This window comes from Arthrobotrys flagrans, assembly GCF_004000055.1.
Source record: "Arthrobotrys flagrans strain CBS H-5679 chromosome Unknown unitig_1, whole genome shotgun sequence".
Lineage (NCBI taxonomy): Eukaryota > Fungi > Ascomycota > Orbiliomycetes > Orbiliales > Orbiliaceae > Arthrobotrys > Arthrobotrys flagrans.
The window spans coordinates 5,324,434-5,343,701 of NW_027137556.1; the positions used below are offsets into that span (position 1 = coordinate 5,324,434).

Sequence of the window (19,268 nt, forward strand, 5' to 3'; positions counted from 1 at the left end):
TTTTCTTGTTTCATTTATGGTGGTGTGGTATAGTGCTGTATCTGGAAGCGCTGGGTTTTCGTCTTTTACCATGCGCGTAGGTTCGATTCCTGCCACCACCCCCTACAGTTCTGCCTGTTTTGTCAGTTTTTATGATTTTTCTGACAAACAGAGCAAAACAGAAAAACAGTTGTCCTACTACACTAGAGCAACTGAATAAGGTGTGTTTAACATTTTTAGACTATTTGAACTTTGTTAAGAGTCGTACCTTAATACTGTTTATCTAATTAACACTTCCCTCTTTGAGAGTCGTACCTAGTTAACTTAGAACAATTTGTCAAATAGTTCTCAAACAGTAGATCTACTATTATAAAATAGACAGTAGTCTCTGTAAAGGACGTGTGTGGGTACATTACAATAATAACAGTACTAGTAGTTCTACTACTATAAAATAGACAGTAGTCTCTGTAAAGGACATGTGTAAGTACATCACAATAATAACAGTACTAGTAGTCTTATTACTACTTATATCAAAAAGAGTGCCTTATAATAATACTCTAATAATAGGACTTCTATTTATGGAAGTATAAACTAAATAGACTAATCTAAAAGAGATTTATTTATAATACGAGGAAATCTAGAAATCTAGAAAATCTATTATAAATTAAGAGATTATAAGATTCCAGAAATAAGTAAAAATTCTCTTCGGTATTACACTAAAATTAGTGGATAAAAACGGTCAGACTCACGACATTATTCTCTCATAAAAGAGTAGAAGCCGAGATTGCAAGAGATTAGAAGAAGTCTCAAACTACTATATAAAAATCAAAAATATTATAACAGTATTCTTCATGTCTTGTTTAATATGAGGTGCGAAAATCATGTATTTAAAATAAGTATTCTTCAAACCGCCATAACCGAAAGGTTGCATGCGTGTATGATAAATAAATAAATAAATAAATAAAACTTTTTCTAAATTATATGATATTAACTCTGTTCCCCGCCATACTATCTTAATTAGGTCTTTCGAAACAGTATTCTCTCTAACTTCTGCCAATAGCTTAATGAATAGCTGTTTGTCGATTTTAGTAATATTATTATGAATAGCACAGTCTACAGTATTGTGATATTGTTTACTATACACTACATTAAATTTAACATCTAATAATTGTAGACGGTGTGTACTATACGCCGATAAACACAAAGCAATAATATTCTTCTAAGCGCAATAATTAATGAACTCTGCACTAATATAACTATCGTAACCATCTAATAGTAGCATGCGCATACAGTTATCGAAAGTCTTTGTCTTTAATTCGAATACCCATTCTAACTATTAAACACTCAAGTCTCTATCTATCCACTTATTGGGCGATGTTACAAATAACCAGTCCTTTATCAATATATTAACATTATTAGTATACTAATTGAATTGATAATAGCTACCTTTAAAAATAATAAGTGGAGAAAGAATATTACCGCACGCGCTAATATATTTAATAACAGTAACTAATTTACAGTTATCGTATTGTTTTATAAATCAACTTTTAGACAATATTGGAATTACTATTTTTGATGTCTAAATACTACTTATAACGAAACCCTTCTCGTCCATGTTATATAACGTATTTTCTGTAATGTTATTCTTCAATTTAATATCCATGAATAGTTAATAGAATTGATTGATAAAAGCTGGGTCGTCGACTTTAGCCCGAGCGTTATCTAATACACGTGAAGGTGGTGTGGTATAGTGGTGTAGTGCTGTACCTGGAAGCGCTGGGTTTTCGTCTTTTACCATGCGTGTAGGTTCGATTCCTGCCACCACCCCCTACAGTTCTGCCTGTTTGTCAGTTTTTATGATTTTTTCTGACAAACAGAGCAAAACAGAAAAACAGTTGTCCTACTACACTAGAGCAACTGAATAAGGTGTGTTTGACATCTTTAGACTATTTGAACTTTGTTAAGAGTCGTGCCTTAATACTGTTTGTCTAATCAACACTTCCCTCTTTGAGAGTCGTACCTAGTTGACTTAGAACAATTTGTCAAATAGTTCTCAAACAGTAGATCTACTACTATAAAATAGACAGTAGTCTCTGTAAAGGACGTGTGTGGGTACATCACAATAATAACAGTACTAGTAGTTCTACTACTATAAAATAGACAGTAGTCTCTGTAAAGGACATGTGTGGGTACATCACAATAATAACAGTACTAGTAGTCTTATTACTACTTATATCAAAAAGAGTGCCCTATAATAACACTCTAATAATAGGACTTCTATCTATGGAAGTATAAACTAAATAGACCAATCTAAAAGAGATTTATTTATAGTACGGGGAAATCTAGAAATCTAGAAAATCTATTATAGATTAAGAGATTATAAGATTCCGGAAATAAATAAAAATTCTCTTCGGCATTACACTAAAATTAGTGGATAAAAACGGTCAGACTCACGACATTATTCTCTCATAAAAGAGTAGAAGCCGAGATTGCAAGAGATTAGAAGAAGTCTCAAATTACTATACAAAAATCAAAAAAATATTATAACAGTATTCTTCATGTCTTGTTTAATATGAGGTGCGAAAAATCATGTATTTAGAATAAGTATTCTTCAAACCGCCATAACCGAAAGGTTGCATGCGTGTATGATAAATAAATAAATAAATAATACACGTGAATATGCAGAACGTAGCTCTATATATCATTTTATAAATCGTTCTATTCAATTGATACCTAAATCCCGATTTGCTAATTTAATAGCCATACTACGCACCATATTTATACGCGAAGGGAATTCTCAGCTATACAATCGCACTACCTATTATACTAGTGATTTTTCACTTTCTATAGTTACTACTAACTATTACTGATATACTATAATTTGATTACCATTTCTGCCGTTGATTCTTCGAGCTAATATTACGTACGATATGCTATATACGCGCGCAGATGTACGTATAAAAAAGAAATCCCCTTTATATACGCGAATAGCATTTTGTATGTCCTTCTCGAAGACAGCCTTGTCGATTTGAGAAAAAGTGCGTTAAGCAGGTTAGCGACAGTTTTAGGATCGTCGAGCCATAATTATAATATTAATATTAGTAGTACTAGTAACGCGAGTGATACTGATAACGCTAATAACATTATTGATATTATTAATGTTGTTGATGTTGTTAACGTTAATATCGATGTCGATAGTAAGGAGTTTGTCAAAATATAGCGCGGCGCTGAGTTTTCGCTTAATTTTGTTTTAGTGTGGTATTCAACACAACAGCCAAAAACGCCAAATTTTTGGCTTTAAAAATTAATATTAATTCGAATAATATTTGAAAAGTTCTATAAATTTGAAATCTTATTCTTTTTAGTAGTTTCTAAATAATGTGAAATTTTCAGATTTTTCTGATTAAAAACAAATTTATTATAATTTTTCGAAATTCAAAATTTGCTGTCTCACTTCCCAGTGTGTCTCACTTCCCGGTGGAAAACGTTAAATGCTACCACCCTTATTTTATTTTTTTGTTTTTTTTTGGGATTTGTTAAAATTGTTTGAAATCCCGGGTGTGAAATAGTGTTATTTTCTTTTGAAACCTATGGTTTCTGTAAGAAAATTAATTCTGTTTTATTTAATGTAGAATTTAGCATTGATTGCATTATATTTGTTGACTTTCTGTAATTATGCTGTATAATTCTCAATTTGTTGTTTTTATTCATTTTGAGAATTAGATTGTTTTTTGTTTTTTAAACATATTGGGTCGTTTGTCATATGTTCTTCACTGCAGTTTGCACATTTTGCCTTGATATGTTCGCAGGACTTTTTTGTTTTCTGGCAATTGTTGCAAATGTGATTGATTGTTTTGTGATTTTTTGCGCAAATGCTATAAATTGAGTTGTTTCTGCATTTAATTGCGAAATGTCCAATTTTTTGGTAATTTGTGTATTTATTGTTGCTGAAAAGTTTTAAATATCTTTCCGTTTTCAATTTTTCTCTATCTAAGAATATATATCCTCTTTTTTGAGTGTGTATTGCTTTTTCTTTTGTTTTAGTTGCAATGACTATTGAAGAAAAATTTTTTTTAATTAATTTTTCTTCTCTAACCAACTATCTTGGTTTATTTGCAATTTTAATTGCATTATCTGTCTCAATTTTTATTTTGAGCTTTTTCATATTTTTGTATTGTTCAATTTCTACTCTATGAACAATTAAAAATCCTCAAATTTCAATATTGGTTGGTTTTTGAATATATTCATTAATTTTAATGAGTTCTTCAAAAATGTTCTCTTTGTATTTGAGAATTTCTTCTTTTTGTGTGTTTTCGTGTGTAATTAACATTAGATTGTTTTTAGGATTTATAAAAATTCCAGAAATTATTATTTCTGGATTTTTAGATTTTTGATAGAGAACTTGATTTATTTTTTCTCTAAAAACGTTTAGTTTTTGAATTAGTAGGGTTATTATTATTCTCGATATAATTAATCTTCTTTAATTAATTGGAATTATTTGTTTTTGTTGTTGTTGTTGTTGTTAAGCTGTTGATTTTTGATTATTTTCGTTTTGTTTTTGTTTTGTTGATTGATTTTGTGATTTTTGTGCTATTTCTACGTAGAATTTTTTGAGATTTTCGAGTTTTTTTATTTTTATTTTCAGATTTTTTACTTCTTTTGTTTTTTCTTTTAGAAGATTGTTTAATTTTTTTAGTTTTAGAATTAAATCTTTTCTGTTTAATTCTTCTTTATCTAAATTTATTGAGATTTGTCTTTTTTGTTGTTTTTTGTTGGTGTTCTTGAATATCGGAATATAGTTCTGAGTTGCTATTATTAGTTTATCGAAAGATAAATTGGTGGGTATATTGTCTGCTATTATTAAGCTAAACTAATTTTAGTTTAATTTAATTTTTAGCGAGAAAACCCTTTTTTTATAGTCGACGATTGTAAAAATCTCGATATTTTTAATCTCTGATTTTTATTTATTAATTTCTGATATTGTTTGTATTTTTGAATATTGTATTTTCGTTTTTCTTGCTCTTTCGATCGATGTATTTTTATTTGGTTTTGGATGCTTCGTTCAAAAGTTATAAGGGGGTCGTTCTGTCCGAAGGTCGTTTTTCGCCATAAATTGAATTGTTTCTGCATTTAATTGCTTAATAAATTATATAGTCTTAACTTCTGTCTAGTTTAATATTCTATATATCTAAACGTTTAGTTCAGATTTAACTTCTATCTAGTTTACTTTATTATTTCCTTTATTAATTGTCTATTTAAACCGTTATGTTTGCTGTCATATATTTAGAAACTAAGTAATAATTTAAATATTAATTTATATTTACACTAGTACACTACTCTTGCCCTGTGATATTTGTGTATTACCTTGATACCTCGACTAGTCTCTATACGATTTCTTACAAAATCTTAATATTTTTGATTTTTGATTTTTATTTGTCGATTTCTGATATTGTTTGTATTTTTAGATATTGTATTTCCGTTTTTCTCGCTCTTTCGATTGGTATAATTTTTTATTGGTTTTGGATACTCCATTCAAAAGTTATGGGGAGCTCATCAAAATTTTTTTTCGTTGTTTTAGGTGGTTTATTTCACGAAGAATGTAGGCGCGTAGGCAGGTTAATAGTAGGTAGGCTGTTAGTAAGTAAGTAGTTCACTTATACGTAGAACGTAGGCGCGTAGGTGGTACGTGTAGGAAGTAGGACGGTAGGCGGCAGGTAGGCTGTTTGTAGGTAGGCTGTTCGTAGGCAGGTTAGTAAATATGTTGTTCGTAGGCTGTTCGTAGGCAGTTAGTAGACAGGCTGTTCGTAGGCAGTTAGTAGGCAGGCTGTTCGCCTGCAGGTGTAAGTTGTAGAAGAAAGAAAGAATAAATGAAAATGAAAATGAAAAAGAGAACTTATAATTAGTTATATTTATTCTATTTGTAAGAGCACAGACTCACTAAGCTGTGTCTCCATTATATACGATATTCTTGATGTACGCCTAGTTACGTACCGCTGACGTTTTGGCTCAGTGGTGCGTGACACTTACACTATTTTTTTGTTTTTATTTCCTATATTACTTAATATCCCTTAATCTTATTATTTCCCATACTACTCAACATCCCTGCTAGTGTGCGCACAGGGTAGCTGGCTTCTGATCGTCCGCTATTTGCCTTCTACAAATCCCTGCTGGCTTCTGAAACCCTTGCTGTCTTCCCAGCTACCCATATAATGCCTTCCCACGGCTGTTCAGGTTTTGCTGATGAACAAATAATTTGTATATTAGTATTTTTATTTTATAGTCATTCTTTTAATATAATTCCTGAATTTAATATTTTATTTTGTTAATTGTGCAAATTGATATAGAACGTGAATTATCCGATATTAAACTAATCAATTAAGTCATTTTTTATTCTTAAACATCTAGGAGATTATATTTTAATAAATATTTTAAATAAAAGTTCAATAAAATTATCTAAGATAATAGGATTTAACTTGAATAAATAATTTAAAACGCTTAATAAATGCCTAACGTCTGGGATAATACGTAAAGCGCTGTTATCTAGATAACCAAAACCAACACGAAGTCGTCCCATCCCGTTGTTGGACGACCAGGACAACATCATATTTTTTTCCTAATGCTAATATTTTATTTCAGTTTATTCTATTTAAAATCTATTAAAATTATATATATTCTACCCATTTTCCATACCTATGGACTTGAATATGGAATGGGATGGGATGGTTTTTTCCCATCCCATTTTCAACACTAGATAGTCCGCAGGCTAGTATGGAGCAAACAGTAGTCCACAAGCTAGTGTCACTGGCAGTAAGTAGAAAGGTAGGTAGTGAGTCAGGTAGACCACACGCTAGTAGCGGGTAGTAGGCAGGCTGATAGGGAGTTTACAATTAGGTCGGTATTTCATAGACTTTAACGGATTTGATGAATATTCAAACATTCGGGTTTCGGTGCTGCGCATGTGCTTCCAGTATAATATGTGTTGTTCATTGTGTAAGAACACAACTTTTTAATAAGCTTCTGTATTATATTATTGCGTCAGAATGCATCGCGTCCTGCTCAACACCAGAGTCCCCACCAACAACTACAGGCAATGTTAACCAGTACCCCACCCTTTTAGAATCGACAGGCAGAACAACGAATTTTCATCAACATCGATAGCAATGTTTATGATCAGGAATGTCTCAAAGCTTCTCTTTGGAGAAACCTCAAAGCAGGATCTTCTGCAAATTGACAGTGGCCAGTTGTATCTTATTAGACCTAGAAGCCCCAAAGGGTATTCCGAGTGCATGTAAGATCTAATTTTCATTGGTTAACACAAATCTTTGCTTCAACTATTCAACAAGCTGACTTGTGTCGCACAGATTTAAGGAATCAGCAGCGTTTATTCGCAGAACTTCCACCCCCCATCATTATCAACTCGTAGTCCAACGTGTTTTTGAAGAAGGCGAAGAAAACCTCCAAGAAGACAGCGAGGATGAAGATGGGGATGTGAATGACAGGGTGTTCCTCCTCGACGAAAGTCTCCATTTTCGCTCTGTATTTAGAGATGGACAGGCTGTCTTTGCCTGGAACGACCTTCTTGGAGTTAGTCCCATCGATTCTTGGACGGCGATTGTACTGGCTGACTGATTTTGCGACACGGCGAATAGGACCCCGACGATACTTTTGAATTCGTCTGCGACACAGCGACACAGCCCGGCCAAGTCAATACTTTCGAAATCGTTGCTATGCAGTGTCAATTTGAACGGAAATATAAACGGTCCTACGAGAGTGCCACCGATGCAGACCTTGAACAGTTCTCATTCTCGTGAGTCAAGGTTGTCTCATACAAACCGTGCTAATCCAAGCTAACGCATCGGTAGTACGCCGCCGATTCCACCGATTGTTCGGCCAACGTCGCCAAAGGCAGCACAAGAGCCGACCCCAACCCCCCCTCTCAAAAACGACGTATCGCATACTAAAGGATCACGCCATAATCCGGGAATTGTACGAACAGAAGGCGAGAAACCAGAGCAAAACAAAGTCGAATACCAACAGGATTTGCCTATCCTAACAAAAGAATTGGTCGAGCTCCACCTATATGATCTGGATTCAGGAACCTTTATCTTGCAAGATAGTGAGCTGGAGGCCTACGTTTTTGATAATGGCGGATGGAAATGTGAGTGTCTGGCTTTGTACTACTGGTGCTGCTGTTTCATATGCTAATCCAATATTAACTACGCTGATATAGACACCCTCGAAGTTGCACAGCTAGGGGAGAGACTTTGGTTGACCCAAGCAATAGTTCCGGACATTTCTCCAGTGTTTAATTTTGATTACCTTTCTTTTATATTCAATGCGTACCAAGATGATCATATACCAGTCTCCTGGTTGCTACGATTCCGTGACATGCCATCTCTTGAACGATTTCAAGAAGGGCTTATGCGTGGCCTATGGGAACACCTTAACGAAACTAGTTGGCTCAAAGCGAAATCAGACGACCGGGATTACATTGTCGAGGCGTTTCAGGACATAACAATGACAGATGTTTCGGAGGATGGAGAAGTCGAATCCGGGGCCGAGGATGATGAGGACGAGGAGGATCCGGACAACTCTCTATCCGATGAAAACGCACAGTTCCCTGATGATGGAGCACAAGAGGAAAACAGTCAGCTGGCTGTCGGCACCAAATCCGACCGTTCCTTTGTAATAAGAGGAAATCGAATAGGGGTGTTCAAACATACACCTTCGAATCATCTAGAATTTTCGACTACCATAAACAAGGTTCAAACCCCGAAAGGAAAGGCCTTTGAGCCAAAAAAGGTATATGACTTGCATCCGAGATTCCGGGACCGAGCTAACATTTTTGGGCGATTAGGTGATGTTACACACTGGTGATACCTCTATGATATTGCAAGATCAATCAAATGCACATAGCGTTTTCAAAATGGATATTGAAACTGGCAAAATTGTTGATGAATGGAAGATCCATGATGACATACCCATCATCAACTATGTTCCTCAAAACGTAAGCCGTTTTTATTAGGAAAGGTTTCTATAATGCAAGCTAATAGTAGACCTACAGAAATTTGCGCAATTGACAAACGAGCAAACATTTATTGGTCATTCCAAAAATGCAATTTTCCGGGTGGATCCTAGAGTCAGCGGGAATAAAATGGTGGACTCAGAGCTTAAACAATACGTATCGAAGAACGATTTTTCGGCAGCCGCTACGACAGAAAAGGGATATATCGCGGTAGCGTCTAATAAAGGCGACATACGTTTATTTGATAGGCTTGGAATCAATGCGAAATCGCATCTCCCGGCTCTTGGTGACCCTATAGTTGGAATTGATGTGTCGGCTGATGGTCGTTGGATTCTGGCCACATGCAGGACCTACCTTCTTCTCGTCGACGCAAAGCAAGAGACTGGAAAAAATGCAGGGAAACTAGGCTTTGAGAAGGGGTTTGGGAAGGATGCGAAGCCGAAGCCTCGAAGGCTAGCCCTTGCACCTAGTCATGTTGCCCAGTTTCAACATGAAACAAAAATGCCGCTCAGCTTTACGGTCGCCAAATTTAATACCGGCTTAAATACTGAAGAGACGTCTATTGTGGCTTCTACTGGCCCATTCATCATTACATGGGACCTAAGGAAGGTTTTGAGGGGCTCGAAAGAGCCTTATTCTATCCGGCGTTACTCGGAAGATGTCAAGGCGGACAATTTTCGGTTCGGGAGTGACAAGAGTGTCATTGTTGCCTTGCCGCAGCAGGTTGACATGGTCGCAAAAGGATCTTTCAAAAAGGCTACTCGACAATCCATCGCGACACCGGTTAAGCAACTAAGGTCAAGAAGTTCGATTGTCAATACTCCCTACTAGTTTCCTCAATCACTTGTTCTTGGGCGCCAGGCTGCGTTCGAATTGTCATTATCTCATAGTAGTAATAGTTAATCCTGGAAAAAGATTGGAGGAGTTTTTAGGTGTCGTTTCTGGGAAAGAATCAACTGTTTATTTTAGTGCTTTTAGACTTTACTGGCTCGATACTTCCCCAGTAGTTAAGTACTTAATTATACTGTGCATGTTCAAGAAATATCCCCAACCTTGTTCTCAAGTATAGCCTCAGAGATTTACCTAAATCATGGTTGGTCGAGAATCCAAACTCGTGGGCTATTATATCACCTGCTGGGTAGGTATTTTTGAGATTATTTACTTAAGCATATGCTATTGTTTACGCAAAAAGTTTGACTTGTACAGAGAATTTTGGGGTCGATTCTAGGCCGGTGCATGTCTTTGCCCAAGCACTTGCTAACCTATAAGTAATCATCTTCTGGTCGAGAATAGCAAGTTTTACAAGCATATATTTCTCTCACAATGAAATACCAGACCGTTGCGTAGCTGTTGCTGCCAAACCTTCTTTCTAAAATTACATAAAATCCTTTCTTTTATTCTGGAATAATACTTTTCTTTCTCGTAAAATTTATTCGTTATTTACTGGGGAGCTGTCCCTTAAGTAAGCACTTACTCGTTAGGCCCAGCCTGCATTGCAGTTTGTCGTTTCTTTCCTGGTCTCTTTCCCCTTTCATTAGGACCAATCAATAATTTTATATCAAAACCACTAACCTCGCATCTTCTGTGTCTTAGGGGCACGTGAGGACGTACCTTAAGCTTCAAAAGTCCTTAAGTATCATCTGTTTCATTGGCCGTCCTCTTCTGTAAAAGTAGTATCCTGCTTTCATATGCGTGGGCGTGCTTGCACTGCGCTTGTCGGCCCTTCCCTTCAACAATTAGATACTTATACATCTGACTCTAAACCCTTTGGCATTAAATAAGTCAATTCAAAGGCTAGTATCCCGACGAGATAAATGAAAACTTCTCCAGTTAAGCAGCCTCATTCATCTCGTCTGCATGGGGGCCTACAATGTCAGATCTGGGTGATTACCAACAACTTAGGCAAAGCCACCCGGGGTGGTGCACGATCGAGTCTGAGCCAGTAACTATATATGCAAACCCATAAGTCCAAAGAGACAACAGATTCAGCAAGAAGTGTGCTTACTTCGTACTTATCAAAGGCAATTTTCAATCAAATTCTTCGCGATGCCGGGGCCCCAAACACCCGTGTCATTGAACTTTACTCCCTCGATGAGAGTATCCTGGACGAATCTGAGTAGGCGTCTCTTCCCGTTCCCAGTATTCTTTGAGGCTAACGTCACTTAAGCCCGATAATTGGATTAATATTCCTTTGCCGCTGGAGACAAGATACAAAAGAAGTCTGCCAAAAGAGTCCCCGTTCTACTTTTGTTCGGTGTATATATTGACATAGCTACTGGGTCCAGGAAACGGAAACCAACTGTCCCGACGGCGTTTGGTTTGCCAACCAAGTCTGTCTTTCCGACCGCCTGGGAACCTGAGGTTCTCTCCCCTAGGAGGATACGACTAATTGTAGTATGTACTTAGATCTCGGAGAATAGTTGCGGGTCACTGGCAATGATAAACATTTTGTTTAATGCAGAATCTGTGGTGCTTGGGGAAGAGCTAACCCAACTAAAATCCTTTACCGCGGGCCTTACACCCCCTCTGAGAGGCCTTTGTCTACAAAATTCCGAGTTCTTGCGCAAGATCCACAACTCATTTGCAAGGTATATATCTTACAGATTCCGCTTGTAGGTCGAAACTAAAGTGTCACCGCCGTAGACGGTCCGAGATACTACAAAATAACTTAGACGTCATTGATGCATGCAAGAATACCAAAGAGCTGGCGAATGAAAACAGCCCTAATTCGGAATCGGCATATCATTTTATCGCCTACGTCCCTTCTGGTGGTTCTGTTTGGGAGCTAGACGGCCTCAAGAGACAACCGGTTAGACTTGGAGGTAGGCAATTGATAATTGAAATGTGCTAGCTCCAAAAGCGTATTGCTAATTATTATTTTATTTAGAAAGCGATGGCACGTGTCGTTGGCTCCTCACCGCAATGCCAAGGGTGCAGCTCCAGATCTCAAAATATTCGGATGGCGAGTTGATGTTCACCCTACTTGCACTGACGCAAACCACATCAGTCTCCCCTGAGCACCCAGCTCCTGATGCTGATGACGCCCGAGCTATGCAAGTGAAATACTCGGGGAAAGGTGTGCCGATCGTGTTTGTGTCTTTCATAACTATCGTAACTGACCCGAGCTGAAAAAGATACCTCGTTTCCTTATGCGACTCGTGTGAGGCATCCTTATGTCGCTTTCATGCGTCATTATATCAAGGTATTGGCGGGAAAGGGTATCCAAGTTGGGCACTCGTAAAACATCGATTTCTGGATTGGCGCCTTCGTTATTTCTCCGTAACAGAGAACTCCGCAAGCCCACTTTGTTCCGCCTAAACCGAGACAAAGTTTGATGATTGTGGAATTCTGGGTATCGCTATTGGTATATGAAACTCGACTCAAATACATGGTTTGAGATTTGTTTCATGGTTGGCCGAAGTCTGCTCGGCTCAGTTGCCCCATTAATCTGGTGTGTATCCACTCAGTCGTCTGGATATTCTTCTTTCATGTTGGATACGAAGCGACCGTCTAAGGAGTTAAACCGCTGGAAGTACCTTCCAGCCAGGATGTTGCTCAATCGGCCCGCAGACAAGGGGCGCTGTTCTAAGATATTTTCCTGTGCTACGTATCGAATTGACAGGTCGTCTACCATGACTCTGTAAAAAGGTTGCATCAAGCCCTTCTGAAGCTCACCCTCCTCTATGTCTAAGCCTTCGTACGCCATGTTAACCGTCCATCCTGTTATCACTGCTTGGTACCCGTATCTTTTATGTTTGAATATAGTGCCAATGCGGAACTATGGCGGTTTAGTGTATAGTCTGGTTTACGAATTCCGACAAATCTGAACTTACGAGAACCCCACGGTTTTCTGCCAAGGACCGTGATTTTGGCCTTCGGACCATTCCATCTTCATTCCGCAAAGCAATGCAGATTGTTTGTAGTAGGCGTGCTGGTCGCGAACTAGGGCCGGCCAAGGGTACGATGTATTTTTCGATAAGGCCAACATCAAGGGGAAAGGATTCTTGAAGGCAGCGGCATAATGGCTCCAATATACGGGTCGTCCAGGTGTTTGATAACAGCGCGATAGCAAATAAAGCAGCATATTCTGCAGCATCTATGTTAATGCCTGGGTCTAGCCGAACATCGAGAAGATGACGTCGCGCGCGAGGTGTATTTCTGAGAATGTTCCTGGCATTTCGCAAAACTAATTCTTTTGTAGTTGCAGGGTGTAAGTACTTGCTAACGGTTTCTGGTGTTATGGTGACTCCAATTTCCTCGAGCCTGCTTTCCAGTTCCGGTTGGAATACAATATCTATACTGTCGTGTGGGTTAACGTAAAAATGTGAAGATCTGGTCTCGCGGACGAGAGCATAGACGTGATATGGATATGCGCAAGGATGGGCTTCTAACCCGAGCCTTCTAGCTAGCGAGCAGAAAATACTGCAGGACGTTATTGGAAGTGTACTTTTGGTAGTTCTCATAGAAACGCCAATGAAGCAGTTTACAAGATCGTGAAACCTTTCCTGGGAACACCCAAGAAACCCTAGGGACCTCATGTAGCTGACGATTCCGACAGCCTTTTCCTGGATAGTCCAGTCGGGGAAGTCTCTCTGTGAATGAAGGATATCGTCGCGCATAGTGGTGAGCAGGCACTGGACCTAGACAATGGGAATTAGAAAGCGTGTCCGTGCAGCGATACCGTTCGGATTTTTTGGTCATTACGGATGGGCATATAAGGATTTGAGTTAGAAGAGGGACATACTTGTTCGTTATCGAAGGCGAAGTCATCTATAACAAATAGATCAAAACTGGAGATCGCAATCTCCAAGGGTGTTGGCTGAGTCGTCAATAACGTAGACCAGCTGTGAATGGCTCTCTGCCTATGGATGTAGGATAGAGTTGAGCTGGCATGGAATCTTTAAATATGTTTGAAATTAGTATTCGAGGCCAGAGGCTGCAAGATCGAGACCATACCGCCTTGCTAGCCAATCGGTTGCCGACTCTGGAGTCTCTAATTGCTCGATGAGGTAATCCTTCACATCGTATCCATATGCAGCTATTTTTTCCGTATATTTGATGCGCTTCGACGGACTGAGGACGATTTTCTCTAACAGTCTTCGGGCCTCTCGGTCAAGCTGTATTCTTCGGAAGAAGACTCTTTTCCAGTTTTGTAGAGCTTGATAGTGGCCATCAGGGCCCGTTGCATAATGGTGCCAGTTATTTTCCCAGTATTTAAAACGGTGACACCGCCCTCGCCACAGCAAGGGGTCATTGGTCAAGCGATGCAATTCTCTGGATACGCCTTCGAGTGCTGCCAGGTCATCATCGGGGACAAACTCAATAATGTGCTGTGTGATTTCTAAAAAAGCATCGCACGCATAAGCTATATAAGTGGACTGTACTCATTTTTGAACCCCACTGTGAAATATAGGGTGAAGGTTATACCGATGTGGGGCGGTCGTACCTTGGGGAAGATGTAGAAACTGCATGGTTGTTCCAAATAAGCCTCCGGTATCGAATACGCAACATATTCTCAGCAAACCTGAATTATGGGGCCGAATACCTAGGAATACACAGTGTGAGTTCGTCAACTTCAGGAATTCGAAAGGCCGGGGTTGATGTTAAGATGCTAAGATTTGAGAGTGGTCTGCTTATGTAAGTCAAGTATTGCTGTGCAAGCCGGTCAGCAACCTGAGCAAGGACTGAACTTGGCAAATGACAACATCCATGCCAGAAAATCTTGGCCGTCGCGTGTTGCCAGGCTTTGAACCACCGTCGATAAACACTTCGCACTGAACTATGAATATCCTTCCAGCTTGACGAACAGTAACCAGTAAAAGCTTGCTTCTTCCACGACTGACGTTACAAATTATTCTCCGACATCCCTTCCTTCTGGCTCGCCCTAAGGACCAATACATCTGGAATCCTCATCAATCGTCGAAACCACTATCCCGTTCTCTCCCAACTCTCGGATACCGAGATCGAAACCTTCAGATGAATTCATAATTTCCACCAAACCCCACGCGTCTCTACTCACACTATCGATCGACTCGAGATCTAGATACCGAAATGGATACCCCTCGAATACCTGCCTCGTTCCCTAAGACACCTACATCGATCCGTCCTCGGGGACTCCGAAGCCACGCTGACCAACCTTCGCGAATTTTGCCAAGTGCAAAACCGAACACGCCGGAAATCCCAGTGCGCGTACCACAAGAGACGTTGAAGCCGAATGCTTCGTCTGGGCCTTATATCCCTGTTAGCGTGATAGATGCTCCTACCCAAAGGCTCTACGCCTGCTCTATATTCCTATTGATACAAGCATACAAAATCTACGAAATTGGGAGATTATATTCAACGGACGATGATTCGGTGTCAGAGCTATGGTTGATACTCAAATGGGTGGCTGTAGACGGTGTATTTTTGCGCTTACTACCCTTGCTCCGGATTCCTTGGCTCACTTTCAGCACGTACGTCACGGTTGTGCAAATCATCTTTATGTCGATGGTTGATATATTCTTTTGCTTGCGGTATCAGGTACAAACACTGTTTTCTCATTCTGGCATCTGCATATTTTTCGGCTACTAACTTTACTAGGACGTTTTGGCTGTCTTCGCCCTGTCAATTTGGAAACGTTAGTATCTGATCGATTTCTCCTTTCGAAATTCCCTTGGATGTAGTCTCACTCTTATTGCAGATTTCTTCAGTCATGAACTCAGCCTTTCCGAGGGACGAGTAAGAGCTCGGAGTGTACTTGCCAACAAATCGCCTATCCTAGGAAAGCATACGGTGCATTATCTTCCAGAAGGGTATGGCCCAGTCCCCTGTTGATTTTAGTTCAAGCTAATATATTATTGACATGTCTGATCAAGATCAGCCATGCTGAATCCTTCGAACTTCAATCTCTGCTACAGCAGCCTCAAGAAGGATGGAGTGGCTCTACCAATAATGGTAAACTCTTCGACGCCGGCCTTGATACAGTTGACTGTCCGAGGTTTCGAGAATCTAGAGCCCACGACGATCAATATAACCCAAAAGGAAATCAAAAAACTTCTTAAATCGACATCAACTAAACCTGGAGACCCCAAAATCCACCACATATACTATCCAATCAAATATCCGGGGCTATATCGGCTTGAAAAAGTGATTGACGTAACGCAGTTGGTAGTAAGGGTCCGGAAGGCGGAGCTTCTCATCGCGGCTTGTCCTTCTGCGTCTTTTACTGGCACGCAACCTACGACGCCCTCCTTGAATAGATGCAAGGGGGAGCTGTCGGATCTCACCCTGGAGGTTGTGGGACTACCCCCCCTCCAGGTACGGTACGGCCGCTCTATCAACAAAGATGAAAAGGATGTTACAATACAAAGCATCAGTCCGATCGGGTATAATTCCCCTCTCCTTCGTTTTCAAGGAGGGAATTCCGTGCAAAAGTCCCTTTTAGACCACGACCTAAGCTGGGCAAAGCCGCAAAAAGTCTCAATACCGCTTAACGAATCGCTAGCTTCGCAAGGCGCATGGAGCTATGTGATCGAGGAGGTAACCGATGGAGTCGGCAACACCGTCAAGTATGATGTACGCGGGACAGGACCGGAATTCCTATTACAAAGAAGCTTCGATGTCCACGAACGTCCCCTGGTGAAATACCTTGGCTGTTCACCCCAACAACCGCTCATGGTGGCACGTGGTCAAAAAGGGGCTCTTCCCATCGAAATCAGTCGAGCCCTGGAGTCCGCACCGTATGAAGTGAGCTACTCATTTCAGCCACATATTGCTCCTCAGGGAGAAGCAAATCCTGAACAAAGTGTAGAATTGAGGAGTGCCACGTTGAAAACCTCCGGACAACTCGTGACCGTTTCGGCCCCCGGTGTTTACACTTTGAAATCGATATCAAGCCGTTTTTGCGCGGGTGAGGTCCTAGAACCTTCAACCTGTTTGTTTTTAACCCCCCCGGATCCGAGTCTATCTATATCTTTCGACAAGATTGTGGACAGATGTGCGGGATCGTCAATCGGACTAACCGTCGACATGGATCTTACGGGCACGCCACCGTTCACTGTTTATTACAGAACCCTCAAGGATAAACATGATGTAACGGTCAATACAATTAGAGTGACAGGGACTCGACATCAGTTACGGCTTACCCCTTCCGCAGCCGGGCACTACACTTATGAATTCTATTCTATGAATGACGATGTTTATAAGGGTGTTAACCTGGATTTCAAAAAGCTCAGCGTCAATCAAAGGATAATCCCGATGGCTGGTGCCAAATTTTCACCATCGTCAGTTAGTCAACGGTGTTGTATCGGCGAGGCGGCCACGTTTACTGTCGACATGCAAGGATCTGGACCCTGGAATCTTGAATATGAGCTCATTCATAGTGGAAAAAGGACGAAATTCCAAAATTCCGACATAACGACGAGTCCGCATTTCATAACGACGCCGAAGCTAGTGTCAGGGGGTGATTATTCGCTTGTTTTAACCACCATACAAGATTCGCATGGTTGTAAAGTCTTTTTGGGAAGCGAGGCGCAGATCGATGTCCGACGACAGCGACCTTCTGCATCTTTCGCAGAGATAGATGGAAGTCGGGTGGTAAATACTTTAGAGGGCGAGAGTGTGGCGCTGCCACTACGCTTAGTTGGGGAGAAGGTATGTCTGCTTTTATAAATCTACCGTTGTTTGGTCGTTCTAATTTAGTTGCAGCCTTTCCGAATTAAATATCGGTTCACAGATGAGGGCGGGAAGCATTCAGAGTATGATATTATCGCCAGGGATTTCAATAGTCACCTCCCAGCAACCAAGCGCGGCCTCTACCAACTACTTGTGGTTAAAGACGCCATCTGTCCTGGGTCTGTCGTTGGGGCTGCGAGCACATTCAGCATTGACTGGATCCCGAGGCCATTTGCACGGGTTGTTCAGAGCACCTCCACCACAATGAAAGATGGCATTTATGTTAGAAATCCTATCTGTGAAGGAGATGAGGATGCTGTGGAACTCAGCCTTGAAGGTAAGCTATGCTGAAGCAACCTGAGAATGCAGCATACTGATCTAGTGAGATAGGACTTCCTCCCTTTGTTGCTTCTTTTGAACAATATTGGGCGGGCGAAAAGGGGGAACTGAAACCTGCTAAACTAATTGATCTCAAAGCTGGAACAACCCGTTCCAGCATTCGAATGGATACCTCTAAGCCGGGGAAGTATAGATACGTGCTCAAGAATATTTCTGACCGCTCGTACATACAACCAGCGCCCCCGTCATCGCCCCTGTCCATGGAACAAACAGTCCACGCACGTCCATCAGCCAGGTTCCAAGCGCCAGGGAAAGTGCACAAGTATTGCCTAGAGACCGGGACTGGGGACGACACAATCCCGGTTGTTCTCGAAGGCGTGGCCCCATTCTTTCTCTCTATTGGGGTAAAACACTATTCAACGGGGAAGGAGGAGATTGTCAATATCCCAAATATTGATTCAACGAACTATGTTTTTCGTGTCCCACGTCATGCCTTAACTCTAGGCGGCCATGTTGTCCGAATCCATAAAATACGCGACTCTAGGGGATGCTCACGAAAATACGGATCTGACCTTCCTTACGTTAGCGTTTCCGTAGCCGAACCCCCCTCCATAACGTCATTAGACTCGAAGCCCTACTATTGTGTCGGCGATAGAATTAACTACTCCTTGGCTGGGTCGCCGCCGTTTACACTGGAATATACTTTCTCCGGAAAAAAAGAAAAAATATCAACGTCCTCGATATTTCAAAGAATTGCAGAACGACCCGGGACACTCACATTCGATAGGCTCAAGGATTCTGCGAGCGATTGCCAGGTAGATGTTAACATAACCAAAGTTGTCCACGGCATACCCAGCGTCCTTGTTAGTGAGGGTTCACAGGTTATTGAAGGGATTCATGAAGGAGAACACGTCGAGATCCATTTCCAGCTCGACGGCTCACCGCCTTTTACGTTCACGTAAGTTTGAATTCCTTTCTGCTTTCTGGTTGGCGTAACTAACGACTGAGCAATTTCATAGTTATATTAGAAGCGAGATCCCCAAGAAAGGTGCCAAACCGAAAATTCACGAAATGCACACACAAACCACTGAGGAATACAAGCATACCATCATAGCCTCGTTAGAGGGCACATACGAGGTGGTATCGATACACGATCGCTACTGTGGATATGCTTCTCCGAAAGCTCATGAGTTCACCACAAAGCAATCCGGCTACAAAGTTTAGGAGCAGACGGCTGGCCCCTCGTAATACAATATTCTTCAATGCTAGGACT

The 19,268-nt window shown here is 40.5% G+C and overlaps 4 protein-coding genes across 4 annotated transcripts; 3 read left to right on the forward strand and 1 right to left on the reverse strand.

Annotated features, from left to right (window-relative positions):
* Positions 1 to 7,139: 7,139 nt before the first annotated feature.
* On the forward strand, positions 7,140 to 9,835 carry DFL_009559 (uncharacterized protein; the record flags this gene model as incomplete). Its single annotated transcript, XM_067639465.1, has 7 exons — positions 7,140 to 7,267; positions 7,341 to 7,563; positions 7,629 to 7,786; positions 7,842 to 8,137; positions 8,210 to 8,781; positions 8,837 to 8,986; positions 9,044 to 9,835. The coding sequence occupies 7 exons, from the start codon at positions 7,140 to 7,142 to the stop codon at positions 9,833 to 9,835; spliced, it is 2,319 nt and encodes a 772-aa protein (XP_067487253.1).
* A 1,039-nt stretch (positions 9,836 to 10,874) lies between these two features.
* On the forward strand, positions 10,875 to 12,245 carry DFL_009560 (uncharacterized protein; the record flags this gene model as incomplete). Its single annotated transcript, XM_067639467.1, has 8 exons — positions 10,875 to 10,946; positions 11,026 to 11,120; positions 11,172 to 11,223; positions 11,290 to 11,334; positions 11,411 to 11,592; positions 11,648 to 11,826; positions 11,892 to 12,080; positions 12,139 to 12,245. 8 exons carry the CDS (start codon positions 10,875 to 10,877, stop codon positions 12,243 to 12,245), a joined length of 921 nt encoding a protein of 306 aa, XP_067487254.1.
* A 222-nt stretch (positions 12,246 to 12,467) lies between these two features.
* DFL_009561 (uncharacterized protein) lies at positions 12,468 to 14,715 on the reverse strand (the record flags this gene model as incomplete). The annotated part of the gene is made up of 8 exons (XM_067639468.1): positions 12,468 to 12,782; positions 12,838 to 13,298; positions 13,452 to 13,644; positions 13,749 to 13,902; positions 13,961 to 14,334; positions 14,451 to 14,469; positions 14,550 to 14,615; positions 14,678 to 14,715. 8 exons carry the CDS (start codon positions 14,713 to 14,715, stop codon positions 12,468 to 12,470), a joined length of 1,620 nt encoding a protein of 539 aa, XP_067487255.1.
* A 340-nt stretch (positions 14,716 to 15,055) lies between these two features.
* DFL_009562 (uncharacterized protein) lies at positions 15,056 to 19,219 on the forward strand (the record flags this gene model as incomplete). The annotated part of the gene is made up of 7 exons (XM_067639469.1): positions 15,056 to 15,523; positions 15,584 to 15,620; positions 15,684 to 15,795; positions 15,859 to 17,635; positions 17,690 to 17,993; positions 18,047 to 18,953; positions 19,015 to 19,219. 7 exons carry the CDS (start codon positions 15,056 to 15,058, stop codon positions 19,217 to 19,219), a joined length of 3,810 nt encoding a protein of 1,269 aa, XP_067487256.1.
* Between the last annotated feature and the right edge of the window lie 49 nt (positions 19,220 to 19,268).